Here is a 20,990-nt window from a genome sequence, read left to right as displayed (position 1 = left end):
ACGCAGGCCCGGGGAGAACATGCAAACTCCACACAGGGAGGCCGGAGCTGGAATCGAACCCGGTACCTCTGCACTGTGAAGCCGACGTGCTAACCACTGGACTACCGGGCCGCCTCTTCTGATAATAATGCTCACTTAAAAAGTGGGTGGCTTCAAACAAAAAAAAAAGGTGCTCTGTCCTGAGCTGTTCAACACATCGAGATGGAAACAACATAAAGCGTTTGGAAGGGACTGCAGATTCCAATTGCTCCAGAGTCCCTTATATCAGAGACCCCAATCCCCGGTACCGGTCCGTGAGTCATTTAGTACCGGACCGCACAGAAAGAAAACAGAACTTCCATTACTTCTATTTTATTCATTTTGGAATCTGAAAGATGTTTTATTTTGAAAAATTACCAGATTCTCTGTTAGATCCGTCTACAGTACATACCTGTCAACCTTTTGGAGCGCCAACCTGTATAAACTACCAAAAAAATCCTTATAAAGAGCAAAAAATCCTTTAAAAAAATCCTTAAATCCTTAAAAAAAAAAAAAAAAAAGATACCAAAGCATTTTATATGTCAAAATAACGGCAGAATAAAAAATCAATTATATTTATTGTAGATCTCCATACTACAATGTCTGGTTAATGTCTAATCATCATTCAACTTAGTGGCATTACTGTGTTCAGAGTTGTATTCCTGCGGTACTTTTTTCACCATTGGTGGAAAAAAAAAAACGGAAATGTTCAGAATCCGTATGATTTGTGCGATACGGCCATATACGTAAGATTCACCACAAAATCCGTATGAACTATGGCTAAACCGCATGAGTTGACAGGTATGACAGTATGTCAAACATTACCATAGCAACCAGAGAGTGTTGCGGGCAGATAGGACGTTCCTCGTGTCGTGATTCGTGTTTATTATTATGTTTCGAAAATACCACAGTTTTCATGCCGGTCATATCATATTATTTTGTTGTATTTATCGACTGATTGTCTGTGACCATCATTTGTTGTATTTATTTTGTTGTATTGACCTTTGAAGGCCGGTCCCTGTAAAGATTGTCTGACATTAAACCAGTCCGTGAGGCAAAAAAGGTTAGGGTATTTTTTTTTTTAGACACCTTTATGCTTTTCTCTCATCGCTCTGGAAGAGTGAAAGATCTGAACTTGCCTGAAAGAATACTTCCACATGCTGGCGCGGAGTCTCCTCTTTGAGCACGGGATACGTGCACTTGCCCATCATGTCGTAGATGGCCTTCATGATGTCGAGCATCTCCTGCGGGACAACAGCGTCAGCGAATGACAATCATCCAGAAAAAAGCCTCAAAACGTTTTGTTTCAAGGAGGGCGGCTGCGTTGGACCTCTTTGGTGATGTAACCGTCTTTATTGATGTCGTAGAGGTTGAAAGCCCACTTGAGTTTCTCTTGAATGGTGCCCCGCAGTAGGATGGAAAGACCCATCACAAAGTCCTCAAAGCTCACGGAGCCATTGTGATCCGTGTCAAAGGCGTTGAACAGGAAGTGAGCGTACGTCGACGCGTCTGTGAGAAAGAGAGAGAGAGCGAGAGCCACGTCGCAGAGGAATCAGCGGTGGCCCGTGGCCGACTTTGGCAAAATGAGAAAGCACAAACCTCCTTGCGGGAAGAACTGGGCGTAAATGTCTTTGAAGGTTTCCTCATTGACGACGCCACTCGGACATTCCTACGAGAAAAGACCATGAAAAAAATAAAATAAGAAATGCCCCCCCCCCCCCCCCCCCGCACACACCTACCCAAAGTCTTTTTTTAATTCACATCGTAACAAAAGAAAATAAAGGCAAGCATCAACTGTTGTACTCTGTGATTTAGATCTAGTGCAGGCATGTCCAAAGTCCGGCCCGGGGGCCAAATCCGGCCCGCGGTCGAATTTCATCCGGCCCTCGGCCCCTGTCATAAAATCAGTGCCGTCTGGCCCGCAGGTTGGGCGCAATGGCACACGTGTTGCATTGACTGAGGTCTCGTAGACTGGTGAGTGATGTTTCATAGAGTACTGCTTCCCTCTAGTGGTTAAATGAGTAATAGCATTCACTAAATGAGTAATAGCATTTAGACACTAGAGGGCATCACTCACGAGTTAACAAGACATCACTCCATGTTTATATTGACTGATATGTCATATTTCAAATGATCCTTGCAGTTGTGGATATGTGTATTGCTTGTTCATTTCCCTGTTGTTCGAGTCAAAGTTTTTGTGACTTTTGAAAAGTCATGGTGATACATTTTATGTTTCAAATCAATCAATTTGCACTCAGGAGACTTCTGTTTAAGAAAAAGTCAAGCGAATAAGCAGTTGCATGTGATATACCTGTTTCAAATGAATCAAAAGAAATTCTTAAGATTGTTGAAATTAAAATAAAAATGGAAATGTGAAACAGACTGGCTTACTAAAATTTGCTGAACAATATTGTTGTTCAATGTAAAGAATGTCAGCCAAGGTCGGCCCCCCGACATTTTACCACATAAAATCTGGCCCCCTTGGCAAAAAGTTTGGACACCCCTGATCTAGTGTGTGCCTTGAAGAGGTGGGGCCTGAGGGAGGTGTCATGTGAAGTCGGCGAGTCTGCGTGTGAACGTCTGGGCGTGAGCTGCGGCCAACAGCTGCTTCCCGGTTCCCCGGGGAACAGCCGAATAGTGCATCGTGACTATGGCTCGCCTTTCCCCCCATGTGAGGGCATTACAATGGATAAACACAGTGATAGGGTACCTTGATATACGAGTGGAATTTGTTCTTTGACCATGCTCATAACTTAAATAAAATTGCCCCATTGAATTCATAGAAATGATATTAATCGGTTCCAGTTATTTTTAATAATGTATTGGAAAAAAAACACAACTGAAAACATAAAACACATTGTGAAGAAATACTGCTTTTCCTGAATTCCGACATTCTTTCCCAGGTCACTTTTACATTTTGAACTTAGAAATGACTTTTTTTAAGACCCGTTTTACAACCGTTTCATTATTTTCTGCAGCTTTTCCATCTTTCATCAAAAGAGATTCAAAGCTAAGAAATATTTGATCATTCCTGGCCAGCATTATCGTCATCATTGACTCCTATCCCGTAAAAACTACAGCTTAAAAAGAATCTGCGATAAAGTGAACGCGCGAGTGGACTCCGTATACACGTGAGGCTGAATTGGAACTTTGATTATTCGACGACAAATGCATCGGAGTGAGACGGCAGAACAAATATGTGTTTATTTTTATTAGATACGCTCGTAACATTTGCTTATCCGTGAACACAAAACCACGAGTACGGCGCAAAGCCAGTGGGGTGTGAAATTCCTTCCCGAGGCCCCATCAAGAAATCGGGAAATGCAAGTGAAAGGAAATCAATTGGGGAGCGCTCGATTAGACTTTAACTTCTCGCCTGGGGTCGTATGACACCGCGGGAGTCATCCGTGGTCACGTCAAAACCTGCGGGGGCTTTATTCAGACCCTGCTGGAGCACCTAAAACGACAGTCTGGACAAACGACCTTAATCTGCCACATGAGTTGGAGGCACTTTATTTGTCTTCGCCCAAGGACAAACGGCTCAGTTTTCCTTCATGATGCCAGCTTGTGTTAAACCACCGGGCTCTTAAATGTCTGGCATTATTCCGCTGGTGGCCTCCGGTGACTCAAGTAGCCCCATTGGACTGGGATTGCCAAGGAGTAGCGCCGAAAAGTGTTGCAAAGGGGAGGAACGTTTCTGGTAATTTTGCATGAAAAGTTCATTCATTCATTTTCCGATCAGCTTTATCCTCACAATGGTGGCGGGGGGTGCTGGAGCCTACCACAGCTGTGTTTGGGCAGTAGGCGAGGGACACCCTGAACCGGTTGCCAGTCGATCGTAGGGCACACACAGAGACGAACAACCATCCGCGTTCACACTCACACCTCGGGACAATTCCGAGTGTTCAATCAGCCTGCCACGCATGTTTTTGGAATGTGGGAGGAAACTGGAGTACCCGGAGAAAAGCCACGCAGGCCCGGGGAGACATGCAAACTCCACACAGGGAGGCCACAGCTGAAATTCAACCCGGTACCCCTGCACTGTGAGGGCCATGCGCTAAACAGTGGATTACCGGGCCAAAATATTTCAAGGTCATAAGCCGACATCCACGCCAAATAATCATTAAAGGCCAAGAAACAATATTTCTAAGAAGAACTTGACTCTTGGTTCCCCTGCCCGATGCGGCGTGTCACTCACGTTCTTAAAACCGCGGTAGAGGATCTGCAGCTCCTTGCGGGAGAAGCGCGTCTGCGCCTCCAGCTGTCCCAAACCTTCGGGCCGGTGGCGCACGGCTGACAGTTCCAGCTCATCTTCAACGCTGTCTGGAGGAGGAAGACGGAGGTCACGCGTCAAATCCGGGAGGCTATGGACCGGAACTAAGCTCACACTTTTAAGACGATCCACTTCTGTTTTCGTAATTTCCGCATTTTGGTTACGTGCCCCATTAATTGGTCAGATGGGTCATCCATTTGGAATGACTAAATCCCACACCCGAAACAGATGCCGCTCCTTTCCGCGTCAGGAAACAGGTGCCGCCAACTAATGGAGCTGGTATTACCTTCAATTCCACAACACACATCGGCAGCCGAGCACACATGGCATCTGTACAGCCGACGTTTACAGTGGAGTCGCATTTCAACACGTCAACACCAAAACCAGCAGACATTCAAACAGCTTCTTTCCGCTTGCCATCAACTCCCCAAACAGTGACACAAATCTCTAGTGGCTTTTTGCATTTTTCACACACCCCGTGTAACAGTCTTAGCGTACTGATCATTGTAGCGCCAGCTCTCTACATGCTTGAACAGCACCAGCCACTTTCAAGCGCTCAAGGACTTTCTGAATAATTGCACACCTAAAGTGGTACTGCAATTACTACGACTAGTCACATTAAAATGGTGCGACGATTACCCGCACAAACTGCGCAACCTTATCTCTGCTTTATGGCCCTGCTGTCATTTCACAGTGGTCCAACTTATAGTACGGAAAGTCTGTCGATACTTACAAGTCATGTCTTTTGTTTATCGTAGTTGCTTGTTAATTGTAATACAGTGCACTCCGCTTAATAGAACACCGGTTAATAGAGTAATCCGCTTAATAGAGCAAAAGGCTGTGGAACGGATTTGCCTAATGCAATTTCCTATAAAGATACTCCGCTTAGTAGAACAGATCTCCGCTTAATAGAACAGGCCGTAAGCAATGAAAATTGTAAACTAGTGGTTTTCGAAGTGTAGCTATCGCGATACTGTACCACTATCGCGAGAAAACGCGGTAGTTCTAGCCGTATACAGTAACAGGTAGCACGCGTCACTCCACACATAGACACACGCACGTCACAATGGCTTCAACTTCATTCAAGAGACGAGGGCTATCACCTGCGGATAAGAAGGACATACTCAGACGATACGATGCATTGCCGGATTCTCAGAAGGGACGCCCGCGGTTTCCAGGACTTCCCTCTTATCCAGCGCATTGAGAGGGAAGTCAACCGCAAAATTACGGACTCCTGTTTCCAGACAAAAGTAACGAAATTTTTCTCGTGATTTGAGATGTTTGACTGAAGTTGATTAAAGTTGTTGTTTTTTTGTTTGATTAAAGATATGGACGTCCACAGTCGAAAAATCTCTTCTAACTCGTCAGCAGGGGTTTTTCTGCGTGCATAACTTGGTCGTCGACGTGTCTGAAGGTGTACCTAATAAAGTGTCTCCGGTTAATAGAAACTCCGCTTAGTAGAACAGAAGCGCTTCGGCCCAATGGTGTTCTATTAAGCGGAGTGCACTGTACTCGTGTAGCCTATAATATCGTTGTGTGTTCAAAATACTTGTCCAATAAAAATGAGTCTGCTTCTGATCGAAGAATCAAGAAAGGATATAATGTGACAGAATTAAAAAGTGCAGTGATTCCCAAAATGACCTCTGGGAAACCACGAGCCGAAACGTGAAGATTGACAAAAAAAAAAAAAAAACCCCTTACCGTATTTTCCGCACTATAAGGCGCTTTGGCGTATAAGACGCACCGTCAATGAATGGCCTATTTTAAAACTGTTTTCATATGTAGGGTGCAGTGCACATTATAAGGCGCACAGAATAGAAGCTACAATAGTAGCTGCGGTTGCGTTATACATCCACTAGATGGAGCTACACTGAAGGGAATACAACACAATACAATACATTACAATACAGCTTTGTTTCTATCGCGCTTTCAAAAGCGCTTGACAGGACATTTAAAATACTACGTCCAAGAAATCAGAATATTGATCCATATAGAAGGCGCATCGGATTATAAGTCACACTCAAAACATATTGTTTTGTGTTTTTTGTTATTGTAAAGTGTCCTTGGGTTTCTTGAATGGCGCTTATAAATAAAAATATTATTATTATTATTATTACTCTTGGCTTTGGAGAAAATTGAATGATTTTAGGTGCGCCTTATCGTACGGAAAATACGGTACTACGCTAGTTTCACTTTGGGTCATTTAAAAGGGTTTCTTGGAGTAATTTTGCCAAACATCTTCTCTAAACTGCTACCAAGCATTCGCTCCACAAGTCAAAAGAAAACGTCTCGAATCAGCAAGTCGCTTCATGAACTTGTTGACAATGTCCAATTTTCCAAGTCTGTTTTTTAATGAACTGAATCAAACCAGAAGCCTAAAAACCTCATTCAACCCATTTCCCCAGTTTTCTCAAGAGCTTTAAGCTTGATTGGTTTAAGTCACACGTGAGCCGGACGTTTACTCAGGTCACATGGCGGTGCCATGACGGTGATTGATAGCTCTTCACTCATTCACTCCCAAAGACGTTTTTAAACGTCTTTTCAGACATGGTCCAGAATTGGCTGGTACTGAATGAGTTAAGTTGCACTAAGCATTTTTGACAAAAGAAATGAAGGAGAGCCGGAGAAGGAGCCACTTGCTTTGTCCGGCGCCAGACGGCGACTTGGCGGCGGCGCATGGGAGCAGCCTCATGAGGCAAGCCCTCACCCCGCGCCCGTGAACGATCGATGGGTGACCTGGAAAGCACAAGTACACGGGGATGCGGTTACTGTGGTAACGGAGTAAGGAGGGGCGGGCACGGGCGGCCATCTTTCTTCAGGGCAACAACACGGCTGCAGAGGAAGCAAGGCCACTGATTTGGAATGAAGGCAAGCAAAACGACACCTGTAAACAAGTTGAAGGGTGCCGTGAGCGTGACATCACCGGTCGGTATGACTTATTCAAAGGTCTGCCACTGGGTCAGCAGAACTTGAGACCGCTGACCTCCTCTCGTGCGGAAGCGCCACAGCGATATCTCATTGGGATGTGCGCCAACGGACGATTTTCGACGGCGTGGCGACAATTCAACAAGCGTGTTTCCCCATCTAATCGTTGATCGGAGGTTCACTAAATTCTCATGGACAGTTTCCAAATATAAAAAAATCTTAATTTTAAGGGAAAATTTTGTTTGATACAATTCGAGTTCAGTACAAATATGTCGAACACCTGGATTTTTTTTCTCCCCCGCAACACAAACGTGTCAAGTCACAGGAAGTGTAAACAAATACAGTGAGGCTCAGATTCTGGCTCGCGGGCATCGTGACTCACGGATGATATGCAATGTGATCCAATTCAAACTGATCAATTGTTAACTTTTTTTTTGTTGCATCATTTGTTTCCGAAAAAGAAGAAAAAACAATCATGTTGCACATTCCCAATAATAGAAGGTTGACATTCTTATAGAGCACCAAATATGCAAATATTGCAAACACTTTGTTTTTCTTCTTTCTACCCACAATCTTGCTGCTGTAGACTGTAGATTTCCCCAGTGTGGGACAAATAAAGGATATCTTATTTTGTCTTATCTTATACGTATTTTACGTGTGTGTGTGTGTGTGTGAGGGGGGGGGGGTCATTGCAAAATGTTTTTTTAATTTAATGATACAGTTCTTTTTTTTCCAGATAACATTAAATGTGTTCCTGTTAACACACAAAAAAACCCTACTTTTATGATTCAAATTATGTTCCATTACCGCACCCGATGTCACATGTGATCCTCCAATGGAGGTATGCCGCAAACTGTGAATTTTGCGCAGTGACACACATTATCTACACTGGATATATAGAGTCCAGCGGCTGAATTTTATTTGGGGTTACTCAGAGACACTTGAAATACGGCCGGCACGTGGGCCAACTCCCAATTAACTTGTACATGTTAGGAACACAGCGACGTCGCCATTTATAAGCCATTATTGTAATTGTTTATTTTAACATTATTTTCATTCTTTATTTAAAACTATAATCACAAATATAAAATTATTGAGTCATCCATAGAGGGGGAAATTTTGAAATTAATTAATTTTGTCCTCTCTTTTTTTTTTCATTAGAAAAAACTGGCATTTAGACAGGGGTGTGTAGCCATTTTACAGCCACTGTACCTAATTGTTCAAGGAGCGACACGCTTTGGTAATCTGCGGGTTTCGGTTGCGAGTGTATCTTTGAACGGGCAGATACAATGGCCTCATAAAATGGACAAAAGCATCAATCTGGTTGTAAAAAAAAAACAAAAAAAAACACTGCCCAATCAACTTTTTAATTGTTATTTCTTGGACAGACTCACAACAGCAAGCATCCGAAAACTACTGCCAAACGCATCAACCCCAGCTTGCTAATGGGGAAGGGAATTAAAAAAAAAAAAGTCGACATTTGTGATGTGGAGCATCGATGCCGAGTGCAGATGGCAACCATTACTGCGCCCGAAGCATTTCTCAGCAATGAGGGAGACATTTTGTTGATGTCTTTGGGCCACTTTGATTAATCGGTTACCTGGCTGACGCAACGCTTCACTTTTCACACCCTTGCGAGGCTTTCGCTGACTTTGATAGCAGGCGGACGTCAATTTGGAAGCTTTTCTCACACCGCGGGGAGCCAGCTGTTCTGGCCTGGAGCTCAAGGACAAAGTGTTGGCCCGGAAGACAAATTATTTGAGGGTGCCAGACAAATACACTCCGGTGAAGCCCCCGCTATATCGCAATTGACTATTCAAGCATCCGCTAACGCTGCCATTTTTAAGCGTTTACGGGTTTCTACACTATACAGACAAATCCTAAGAGCCTCTACAGTTGCGCATCTTCCGCATTTAAATTTGCCAACTGCAATCGAAACTGAAATAGTTGTCAAGTATTTTCATTGAGTATACGTGGCCCAGCTTGACTAGGAAATTTAGGTTTGCAAGGCTTGTAGCGACGACACTTGAGCGAAGCGCGACTCACCAGTCGAGTCGATAGTCCACTGCTATCTGCTGTGCGTGCGTGCGGACATGTACGCCGCGTCTTTTGGCTTCGACCAATCAGCGCCGACGCAGCAGACGCTACAGATCAAAGAAGCTTTGATCTACGACAAGAGCTAAGCTAGCCTAGCCGAGACAACAGCTAAGCTAGGACAGACGACACGACGCTGGAAGTCGGACGGACACGCTGTCATTGGTAATCTGTGTATTTTTCTTTTTTTCTGTCCAAATATATTTTTCTACTACAATAGTACTGCTTCCCTCTAGTGGCTAAATGAGTAATAGCATTCACTCAATGAGTGAATGCATTTAGACATTTAGCATTTAGACACTAGAGGGCATCACTCACGAGTTAACAAGACATCACTCCGTGTTTATATTGACTGATATGTCATATTTCAAATGATCCTTGCAGTTGTGGATATGTGTATTGCTTGTTCATTTCCCTGTTGTTCGAGTCAAAGGTTTTGTGACTATTGAAAAGTCATGGTGATACATTTTATGTTTCAAATCAATCAATTTGCACTCAAGAGACTTCTGTTTAAGAAAAAGTCAAGTGAATAAGCAGTTGCATGTGATATACCTGTTTCAAATGAACCAAAAGAAATTCTTAAGATTGTTGAAATTAAAATAAAAATGGAAATGTGAAACAGACTGGCTTACTAAAATTTGTTGAACAATATTGTTGTTCAATGTAAAGAATGTCAGCCAAGGTCGCCCCCCCGACATTTTACCACATAAAATTTGGCCCCCTTGGCAAAACGTTTGGACACCCCTGGGTTTAGCTAATGTGTTTATGAAGAGACGGAAATCTCTTCAGGCTAACAGATTTTTCGACAAAGGAATACTTTACAATGATCTGGTGGGCCAGATCTGGCCCCCGTGCCTTGAGTTTGAAACCTGTGCTGTACAAAATGTTTTTGAGTCAATTTACTGTAAATATGTTTGGAAAGTGTTTCTAAACAAGCACAAAAAGGAGTGACTAGGCAAGTTTCATGAAGAACAAAGGTTAGATTCCCTCATAATAATCCACAAAAAGTCGGGACAAGGGATGTCTGAATTGGACTTTTTACGTCTTCCAGATCAGCTTTGCACTGCATTTTGGCGTTGTTGACCTGAAGAATCAAGTATGCAGCTTGAGTGCATTTGTACACAGTCACAAAAACGGTTTTGAATGGGAAGCTGAGTGGCCGTATATTCACTCCGATTATACACCGCAGGAGTCGAGAACGTTCAGAGAGAAATTCCCATGAAACATTGACGGTGGAAATAGTTATCAAAGGCCCGTTCATTCAAACAAACACACCGCCCCGTTGCACTTTTGCCTTCTTTTCCCTCCAAATAAACCTTGTACTCAGCGAGATGCTGTCATAGCCATTTTTCCCCTCCGCCTCGCAGCAACACAGAAAGGGATTATTAAGATTGAACGCCGCGCCAGGGTTTATAAACACAAGACAAAAAGCTCAGCAAAATATAATTAGCAGAGGATGCAGCATAGCCAACTTTGCAGACCACAGTGCAATGTTTTTTTTTTTGTACCTGTTTCATCAATATCAAAACAAGTGAACAGAGGGAAGTGGAAGCTGGAAAGGATCAAATGGCAGGCCAATCGCCTCCAGGTTTGTCAGATAAACCTCGCTGGCCCTTCAAACAAGCTCCCTGAACCCTGAAAAGGAGCTGCTTATTTATACTTGATGAGACTGCATGGCCTAGAAACACACACAATGACCTGCACGGAGCATTTCATACTTTGGTGTACCTCGAGGGGTCACTCCGACGATACGCAGCAGAGCACACGGACGGCATCCCTCACGCCGACTCATCTTGGTCGGTACATTTTAGCCAGTGAAAACAGCTACAGAGTGGACATATTTTGTTATTTTATTGTCGTTTTAGCTCAATAAAAGTCGGACAGTGTGATCGAGTGACACGTAGTAGTTCCCGAAGGAATCTGCAGAGAAAAAAAGTGTTGCTTGCACAGAGAACAATACTGATTCTGCGGTTTGAAAGTTGATATTCCGTGGCCATTAAAAAAAAAAAAAAAACTAAAATGACAAGCTCTAAAGCGAATTAGTGCACTTTTGGGGAATTATCTGCAAAACCAAAAACAAGCAGATGTATTTAATATTTGCAATATTAATTACAATAATTTGATTTTATTTTGGGCAGCCCGGTAGTCCAGTGGTTAGCACGTCGGCTTCACAGTGCAGAGGTACTGGGTTCGATTCCAGCTCCGGCCTTCCTGTGTGGAGTTTGCATGTTCTCCCCAGGCCTGCGTGGGTTTTCTCCGGGTGCTCCGGTTTCCTCCCACATTCCAAAAACATGCGTGGCAGGTTCATGGAACACTCTAAAATTGTCCCTCGTTGTGGGTGTGAGCGCGGATGGTTGTTTGTCTACGTGTGCCCTGCGATTGGCTGGCAACCGATTCAGGGTGTCCCCCGCCTACTGCCCGAAGACGGCTGGGATAGGCTCCAGCACCCCCCGCGACCCTAGTGAGGATCAAGCGGCTCGGAAGATGAATGAATGAATGAATGATTTTATTTTTATTCCTTATAAAGGGCAAACATTTCACCAAACAATGGCTCAAAGGCAGAATAAGAGAGAACCAAAAGCAAAGATTTAAATTGTAAACTAGCCACTTGACCTGGATATTGTCAACATACTGCATTCGGTATGTTCAGAAATGCAATTCAACCACACAGAAAGTTCATCTATGACGCGTGGTAATGATGTGACATTATCTTTAGTGGGCGTGTCCGTGATGTGACCTCTTTTAGTGGACACCTCCACGAAATGAACGGAAAACAAACATGTCACCTCATTTCCCCATAAGAATTCCACCGCCTCCCGCATCGCTCCTCTGTTGATATGACAAAAAAAAAAAAAAAATGAGCGGAGGATCATGTTTTATAAGCTCTGACACATCGTCATCTTTTGCGTGTGTCACTCGACGTCATGCTTTGTGCGCATGCGCGTCGTATCAAAGACGTGTTCATTTTTGAAATGTGAACGAGAATGTAAAAAGGGTGTCTTAAAAAAAAAGAATAACAATCATGCCCTGCAGTATGAACTTAGCTTATGTGACATTTAACTGCCGCGTTGGAAATGACATGTAAATGTATTATTCTGCCCCTCGCCCTCATTTCCTCGGACTGCTTTCAACTCCGCAGTAAATTCCGTCATTGCGGATTCCCGCGGGGATGATCATAATCATTTTAATCTGGAAGAAAGTCATAATTCCAGTGCACATGACAGCGTGCAATAAGGCGCATGACGATCACTGTGCAAAAGAGAGAATGTGATATGAAACCCCGATGCCCCTCAAATCACAGCTGAAGTGCACCAAGCAAATCCAGCAACAAAATGTCAGCACCTGAACGTAACCCGACACCTGATCTTATCTCAACGCCAGCCGCCGCACAGCCGCGCAGGTACTCCCAATATAGAAGTCCGTGTATCAGCCAGTTCATCTCCCCGGGAGGGCCACGTCTATCAACACGCCACCAGCGGCTGTCAACACGTGTATATTGCCGAAATGCCATTGTCAGAAAATTTCCCGTATAGAGGCCACAAAAGAGGAGACCGTTCTACGACACAACCAGATTGTGCTACATTGAGTCCAAGTCATTTCTAAGAGCGGTAGTTGACAATTCTGTGATGTTTACCCGACAGTTTGAATAACAGGATACTGGATATTTCGACAACTGTGTACGAGACAGTTTCAGGACATAATACTAGACTCTTCTGTGCTTGGTGGTTGCGCCTTCTCGGCAGCATGGGTATACCAGCACTGTTTTTTGACTGGAGGAATGTCGGCGCCATTTGACTGTCGTTGCTGGACAGTCCCGGGGCGCTTGTGTCTTGCGCCTGTAATGGGCAGCATTTTTCACAGCCCCGCTTTGTTCAGCGGAGAGATCGGTGCTGTTGAACGGTGTGCGGCTGGATGGATGGAGGTCTTGAGGAGCCGACGATGAGAAGAAAGGAGCGTTGGCGCGGAGTGCCGATGCGGATTTGGAGCTGGGAGTCGCGGCTTGGAGTTTGAAGCGGATTATGTGGGACAGGAGAAGTGAACTAATCTCTTTTCGTCAATGGACGCTACAGCTTCGTGTTTGCTTTCAAAACTTTGCTTGTAGCAGACGTGTGCACATTTTTCAGCATGATGTCTCTGATCCACTGGTGAAAGGACACTTTGATCCTCTCCTCTTTCATCTATAACTGCTTCAGACAACAAAGAGTATGCAGAAAAGTGGTGAAGATTGCACGACTGTCTCTGTCCTATGTGTTATTTTTTGTTATTTTGACTTCAAAATGGCGCCGCGAGAGTGGCTGCCTTTCCAGCAGCTCCTATTTTGTTGTTGTTCTACTTCTTCCTTTCATAACTTTGCTGCTGTGAATCTGGAATTTCTCCATTGCGAGACTAATAAAGGGTTTCTTAATCTTAATCTTAATCTTAATCTTCTCAGTTGCGATATGGTACTATGGCGGGTGCCAGACAGTCCTATGACAGATCTAAAAAGTGCTAAACAATTCTTAAGTGGTACAAGCCAGTTTACAGCAGGGCAGTGGACAGTACAGGAACTTCAGAGAGGTTTCTACGACCAGTTGGAGAAATTGGCAGGTGTGAGTCTCGTACCCGTCAACTTTTCGGAGCGCCAACCTGTATAAACTACCAAAAAAAAAAATCCTTATAAAAAGCAAAAAATCGTTATAACATACCAAAGTATTTTATTTGTCAAAATAACGTCAGAAAAAACACCACGAAATTCATTGTTGTTTTCAACTAGGAACCACGTGATTTACTGGAAAGTTACTGGAAATGAAAGTATTCGAGTAGACCCATTCCGTTTGGGAGAACAAACAGAAATTTTCAGAATCCGTATGATTTGTGCGATACGGCCGTATACGTAAGGTTCACCACAAAATCCGTATGAACTATGGCTAAACCGCATGAGTTGACAGGTCTATGTCGGGATACTAGACAGCTTGACTCAAGTGCGATTATCTGAACGCAAATGATTGAGTGTCGCTGCAGCATGCTGATTAGCATCCATACAGGCGCAGTCCATAAAGCAAAAGAAATCCAAACAATGTCCCCGCTGTGTAATGAAAAAAAAAAAAAAAAGAAAAAAAAAGACTCCCACCGCACCACCTCCCCCCTCCCCCATCCAATCAGATAACGCACACAGAGGATTCTGGAGGTGGGTGCGCAAACAAGCCCCAACACGAGCGAGTCCTCCTGAGCCATATGTCATCGTCGTCTTTTAATAAAAGTGCCTGCAGCGTTTTACAACAGACGGGAAAATGTACGTAACATTTTAAAAAGACATGCGGCAGTTCATTCTGTGTAATGGCTTTACATAGACAGGCTCGCCACCTTGACAGGATAAATATACAACGGGGCCCAGTGAGCATTTCATTAGTAAGATTTCAGAATTATTTCTTGCTTAAATGTACTATTTTTGTCACTAAATTTGTTAAAATGTGTCTGTCCTTTTTTTTCATCAAAATGTGTTTAATTTATTGAAAAGTGAGTAAAATTAGAAAAAAAGACTTTATTACAAATTACTGTAGAACATTAAAAAGGACAGATTAAAAAAATATATATATTTCATCTTCATTTTGTCCCTGCCAATCTGTCACCTTCTTATTTCCACAGAGGGTTCCTGAAATGTTCATTTACTTTCAAACATCTAATAAGTGCTACTGGCTGACATGCAAAAAAAAAAAAAATCCTGCAAGAATATGAGTAGGCCAACATGTTTGGTGCCATTATAAGACCCACGAGAAATGGCAAAATGCACACGGCAAGTTTTAAAACACCGTACTCCAAGATTGAGATCTTAAAGCAGCCGCCCTATTTTGCAAGTATAAAGCCAGGTGTCTTAATACTTTTATCTAGATAGTCTTTCAACAGTGCCAATCATCCCCGCTCCCTATCTGTCTTCTCTTGATCCACATCAGCAGCGCGTTCGTTTCAATCGCATTCTATTAGCGGAGATGGTTTCATCCAAAGTGATTGCCTCGTACTTTCAATCTACCGCAGACTTACCTGTGTGTGACCACCCCCGAGGGACGCCAGCAAAAGGCCACGTCAATCACTTCGACGGACTGAAAAGGAGTTGAGGAAAATAGCCAAAAGGCTAATTGCCACACTCTTGTTGTCCTTTGAATGGATTACTGGACCAGATACAGCTTAAAAAAAGGCACCCCCCCCCCCAAAAAAAGACCCAACACCAATTAAGTGAACCAACCAAAATGATGGATGGAGCTGAAGTGGCGGAGTCAGCACAACGCGGAGCACTTCTGCACTCCACACACACACACACACAAATACAACAAGCGTGTGATATTTTGCTAACGGTGGATTCACAAAAATGGATGTCTAACGGCGTCCAGATGAAATTGCTCAGGTGGCATTTTTGGGGGAGCGCAGCTGTGGGCACGGACGCATGTTCAACCATGTGTGCAATTTTAAAAAACTACTCCTTGATGCCTCACAAATCAACCCCAGGAGAATAAACAGAATCAAGGGGGAAAGAAAGGTCAAGCATGTCTTTTTGTGTGTCACGGTTCACTTGGAGTCCATTCATTAGCCCTTTATAGTTGGCAATTACAAAACAGCTAAAAAATACAAATAAAAATGTATAAAAAACCTAATTGTTCCCAAAAATAAATCGTATCAAGAAATGCAACAAACCTAATAAAAACTAAACTTTAAGTATGACAATAAATATATTCATTCATTCATTCATTCATCTTCCGAACCGCTTGATCCTCACTAGGGTCGCGGGGGGTGCTGGAGCCTATCCCAGCTGTCTTCGGGCAGTAGGCGGGGGACACCCTGAGTCGGTTGCCAGCCAATCGCAGGGCACACATAGACGAACAACCATCCACGCTCACACTCACACCTAGGGACAATTTAGAGTGTTCAATCAGCCTGCCACGCATGTTTTTGGAATGTGGGAGGAAACCGGAGCACCCGGAGAAAACCCACGCAAACCCGGGGAGAACATGCAAACTCCACACAGGGAGGCCGGAGCTGGAACAATAAATATAGTCTGATGAAAATATTAAGACAAACAGCGGGTACTAGACTGTTCCACAATGGGTACTAGACAATTCTATCAATGGGCACTAGCCACTTATTTACAGTGAGTACTCCACAGTCTTTCCGACAAGGAAGCAGACAATTTTACAACAAGGTACTAGACAACAGTCTGACAGAGTAGTAGAGAACTTGTGGAAGTTGACATGTTTGAGCTGCTTCTTTCGAGGGCCACTTAAAATGATGTGACGGGCCAGATCTGGCCCCTTGGCCTCGAGTTTGACACCAGTGCTCTAAGGGAGAGTAAACAGTTCAACAACAAGTATAAGACAGTCGTAGTATGATTAAAAATATGATAAAGTCACAGCCACAAAGTGTATATGAGATACTCCAAGTGATCCATCTACCGTGTCAGACTGAGCCTGTCAAGCCACACCCACTGAGAAAGCCAGTCTGGAAAGCACCGCCTTCACCATGGCTGGGCCTCGGTTCAAAAGGGAACCGTCCAATCAAATTTGCTTATTTGTTGTGATGTCTCCTTTGTGCCGTCTATCCTGGTTGGAAATGGTGCATCTTGAAATCAGTTTAACCAGAATCATTACAACCTGAGAAGCTGACGGCACGGGAAGCATTCTTTCAGAACTGTTTATTTTTTTTCCAATGTCACGGTCTCTTTTCCCCGATTGGTTAATTTCGCTGTCAATTTGCTCATGTTTGGCCCGCCTCAGAAATGCGCTTGATGAGATGGTACAGCGATGAGTCTGGATTTCCAGGCCATGTCAGACATAGGTGAAGACTATTCCTCTCCGATATGATTTTCCAGACGAAATAAGCATCTGTGTACCATTATTGACCATCTCGACAGTTCCATAATTGTAAAATGATTTGTTTTTCTCGCTTCTCTGAACTTCTCAGACAGTTGAGTTTACCGCGGCGATTATCCCTCCAGACACCCGGCGTGCTGATAACGACACATGGCGTTCATCCGGCCTCATCGATTTCCGATCGGGAGGCAAAACTTGCGCTCAGTCTACAAGAAGTATGCTCGCATCCCAATTAGAATGAGGCAAATGCATACAATTGTAAATGGCCATGCTAATTAGAAGCACGCCAAGATGTGTCATCGGTCCAGGTTGATTTAATGAGACGACCGCAGGCGGGATTAAAGCGTTTGCTTGAGCCTGACGCTTTGAGTGAGTTTTACAGTGGCCTCGCTAATTAGACGGCTCTTCCTTGAGATGCATATGAGATGGCGTTCAAGTCTCCTCACTGCAGACCGGTTCCCTCAGCAGATTTTAATCATTTGCCTCTATAGGGTGTCCCAAAAATAACTACTTGAAATAAATAAAATCACTCTTTGACCATCCGATGCGGACGTATGTTTTGGTTTGGTTTGATACTGGAGTCCGTGTTGCCAATTACTACGCCAAGTACTTTTAGGTTCACAAAAATCTGGTATTTTATATCATTCGCCCTGTAAAAATTATTTGAAAATAAATATGGTGAAGACCATATTTATACATATAGACATATAAAAAATATAGATCTTTTCTAAAACGGACTCATTTCCATTCTTTTGATGAGAACTCATTTGATAAAAGCTTATTCACTCATGAAAAGGGCATCGAACAGCAACAGTGGAACTTCACATTCTCAACCCCACCTACATTTTAGTAAATGTAATCGACTCTTTTGAAAGTCCATAGGAAAAAAAATACAAATAGTATTTAGTTTGAACTTGAACCTGTCATAAAATGTGACAAACGCAATAAGCTGAGCCACGACTCACCTCTGATTGAAGTCTAACTCCGGTTATGATTTCAAAATGAAATATGATAAACTTTCCCTGTCTTTCCGCCATCCTTGTTCCTCTCATGCTTCCTTCACCTGTCCTCCTGTGTTGCTGTTCCCGCCTGCCACTGGCGACAAGTGCATCTCTAATGTGTGAGGAAACTATGACAAACCACAAAAAATAAATATAGCGGATTGATATTGTGCGTTGGTATCAATACAATACCGATACTCTCTTTGCTATCAAAACTATCGATACTTGGCTGGATGTGCACGGGCTAGCTCAGGTCATTGGATTTTATTTTGAGGTCGCAAAGGCAAAGCTTAGACCACAAAAACAGCCACAGTCGATGAGCTGAATGAGGAAATTGAAAGCAATCAGCTCAAAATTCCCAATGATCCGTAATATATAGAAAATGTCAAGAAATCAAACGTAAAATACACTCTTGTCACGCGACCGACAGTTAAACGTACAAATTCAACCAAAACATGAACACAAATGACAGGTAGGAGACCATTATACAACAAGCAACGAGACAAATTTATGATGGAACGAGACAGTTTCACAATGGGTACCGACTGACTGCTCTTTTACTTTTCTCTTTCTACTGACAGACATTGTTAGAAGTACCAAGAACTAAACGGAGGCTCAGAGGGGATCGAGCCTTTTCTGTTGCTGGTCGCTCTCTCTGGAATGACCTCCTACTGAACATTTGGCAAGCCTCCTCGCTACCCATCTTCAAAGCCCTCCTCAAAACTCAGTTGTATTCTTTGGCGTTCGACTCAGCATGACTTAGATTTGTTCTTGATTTTTCCATTTGGTGCTTTCTACCGCATTTATTACCGATTAATCTTACTGTTTATTGTGCATGTTAAATCGCTCCATGTACAGCACTTTGTATGCAGCGATGGCTGTTTGAAAGTGCTCTAAAAATACTGTTGACGACTTGACTACAGAACATTTGAAAGACTACGTCCAAGAAATCTGAATATTGATCCATCTATAAGGCGCATTAGATTATAAGGCTTTTATATACTTTGTACCTCAGCTACCATATGATTTCTTGGTGACTCGCCCTGCTAAATTTGAAACGTTTTGATTCCTGTCCAGCCATCATCATTTTCTTGTATTTCAACAGCATAGCAACAGAAATGGAAAGTCAACACAAGATTTAAGAACTACAGAAAAAAAACCTCTTCAGCCCTAATGATTCAGCAATGACTGCATCGCTCTCAATCATGAATCTATATTTGTAAATGTAAACATTTTAAATTTCTTCCCGTGATATGTTCCATAAGACCAGTACCCTGAAGATGACACTATGCCACAGTTGCACTCAATGATTTCAATATAAATGTCCACACTGCAGAAGAAGAAAAAACCAAACTAGTAATTGGTCATGTACAGCACTTCATATGCAGCGATGGCTGTTTGAAAGTGCTCTATAAATACCGTTGACTTGACTTGACTTGACAGTTCGACTGTACGCAACAAGTACTTGCCAAATGAAGACTTCGTACATTTACTTGGGACACCCCGTATGTTGGAACACTTGTTCCTTCGGGTCTTACCCTCGGAGAAGTTGACGATCCCCAGGATGTGCAGCAGCTTGATGGAAGCGATCACCAGTACCACGATGCCCACCGTCTGCAGCCCCTCCGTCTCCCAGATGGCGCTCAGCACCGAGCCGCTCTCGGACCACTCGTCGCCCCCCTGCCCCGAGCCGGAGCCGTCCCCTTCCTCACCTTCAAAGCCACCAGGGCTGGCGCCTGGTTCCGCGCTCCAGTTCCCCTGTACCCACTCCAGCGCTATGCCGGACGGGCCCGGGCGCACAAGCCGGGCACCCTCTGGCACCAGTCTCCTGCCTGCCCACTTTCTAAATCCCGGTCGACGCCGTCACCTCAAAAGTGTCGGGTCACCAAAGCGATCGCATTAGCGTCGGCGAGGACGTGAACTCGATCCAGACAACTCTGACGGGAACGCAGTGGGAGCAAACTCCGCTCTTGCGCTTGAGAAGCAGCGAGCGATGGGAGGATGGTGAGGGAGGAGGATGAAGGGAGGTGGTGAAGAAGCGAGGGAGGCGAGGAGGGAGGGAGGACTGATGCCAAGAGAACGTGAAACACGCCTCTGGAACACTTCATTACTATTCACTTATGATGTGGGACCTTTTCCCGACTACATGTTTGCGATGCCGGGGGGTCAGCAGCAAATAACAGAGCATACCACCATCTACTGGCGATTTTCAAAAACCGCTGCTACTTTCAAAACTGTCCACCGAAAGGTAGGAATCATTACACTGACCGATTGGTTGATGGTGCAAAATTTGAAAGTTAAGAACGAAAAAAAAACTATATATATTTTTTTATGTAAAACATGTTCTTCAAAAGAACAAGGGTATGTTCTAGAGAAAGATCAGAAATTTAAGAAGGATAGTATATTTTTTAAGAAAAGGTTGTATTTGTCAACATATCAAAACATACTTGTATCTTGGAAAAACAATAATACTCCAGCAGCCCTTCTGAGGTATTGAGCACCCCCCAACCCCACCAGGGTTGAGGTACACAGTACGGTCTTGGGCTAGGGAAGGGTGTGACCCTAGAGAACCTTTTTTTGCCATACTAAAGTGTAATTGCACATCCACTACAGTAGGTGGCAGTGGCGCTCCCAATGTAAGTGTGCGCAGCGAGTAGAGTGATCCCTCGCTGCTTCGCGCTTCGTTTATCATGGGTTCAGTGCATCGCGGATTTTCTCAACATATATAAAAAAAAGAAAAAAATGTATTTTATTATTATTTTTTTTACATATACATGGAGTACAGTACAGTATATGTTGCTCTATGTGACTCGCTGTTGTTTTGCAGCTTCTCGCGGACTG

General features: G+C 43.6%; 1 protein-coding gene across 2 annotated transcripts in view; it reads right to left on the bottom strand.

Annotated features, from left to right (window-relative positions):
• kcnip4a (potassium voltage-gated channel interacting protein 4a) overlaps window positions 1-20,990 on the bottom strand; it is a 56,752-nt gene that overhangs the window by 3,030 nt on the left and 32,732 nt on the right. Inside the window, exons 2-6 of one of the 2 annotated variants that reach the window (XM_052078827.1) lie at window positions 6,928-7,027; window positions 4,217-4,337; window positions 1,618-1,687; window positions 1,349-1,527; window positions 1,158-1,262 (exon numbers count right to left, since the gene is read on the bottom strand). In XM_052078827.1, coding sequence (XP_051934787.1) covers window positions 1,158-1,262; window positions 1,349-1,527; window positions 1,618-1,687; window positions 4,217-4,337; window positions 6,928-7,027 — 575 coding nt within the window. Of the gene's footprint in view, window positions 1-1,157; window positions 1,263-1,348; window positions 1,528-1,617; window positions 1,688-4,216; window positions 4,342-6,927; window positions 7,028-20,990 lie in introns of both variants that reach the window. The other variant, XM_052078837.1, reaches the window with a different exon arrangement.

The sequence above is a fragment of the Hippocampus zosterae genome, chromosome 1 (assembly GCF_025434085.1).
Source record: "Hippocampus zosterae strain Florida chromosome 1, ASM2543408v3, whole genome shotgun sequence".
Classification (NCBI taxonomy): Eukaryota; Metazoa; Chordata; class Actinopteri; order Syngnathiformes; family Syngnathidae; genus Hippocampus; species Hippocampus zosterae.
The sequence above is the reverse complement of the archived record's forward strand: the minus strand, read 5'-3'. Positions and strand labels throughout refer to the sequence as shown.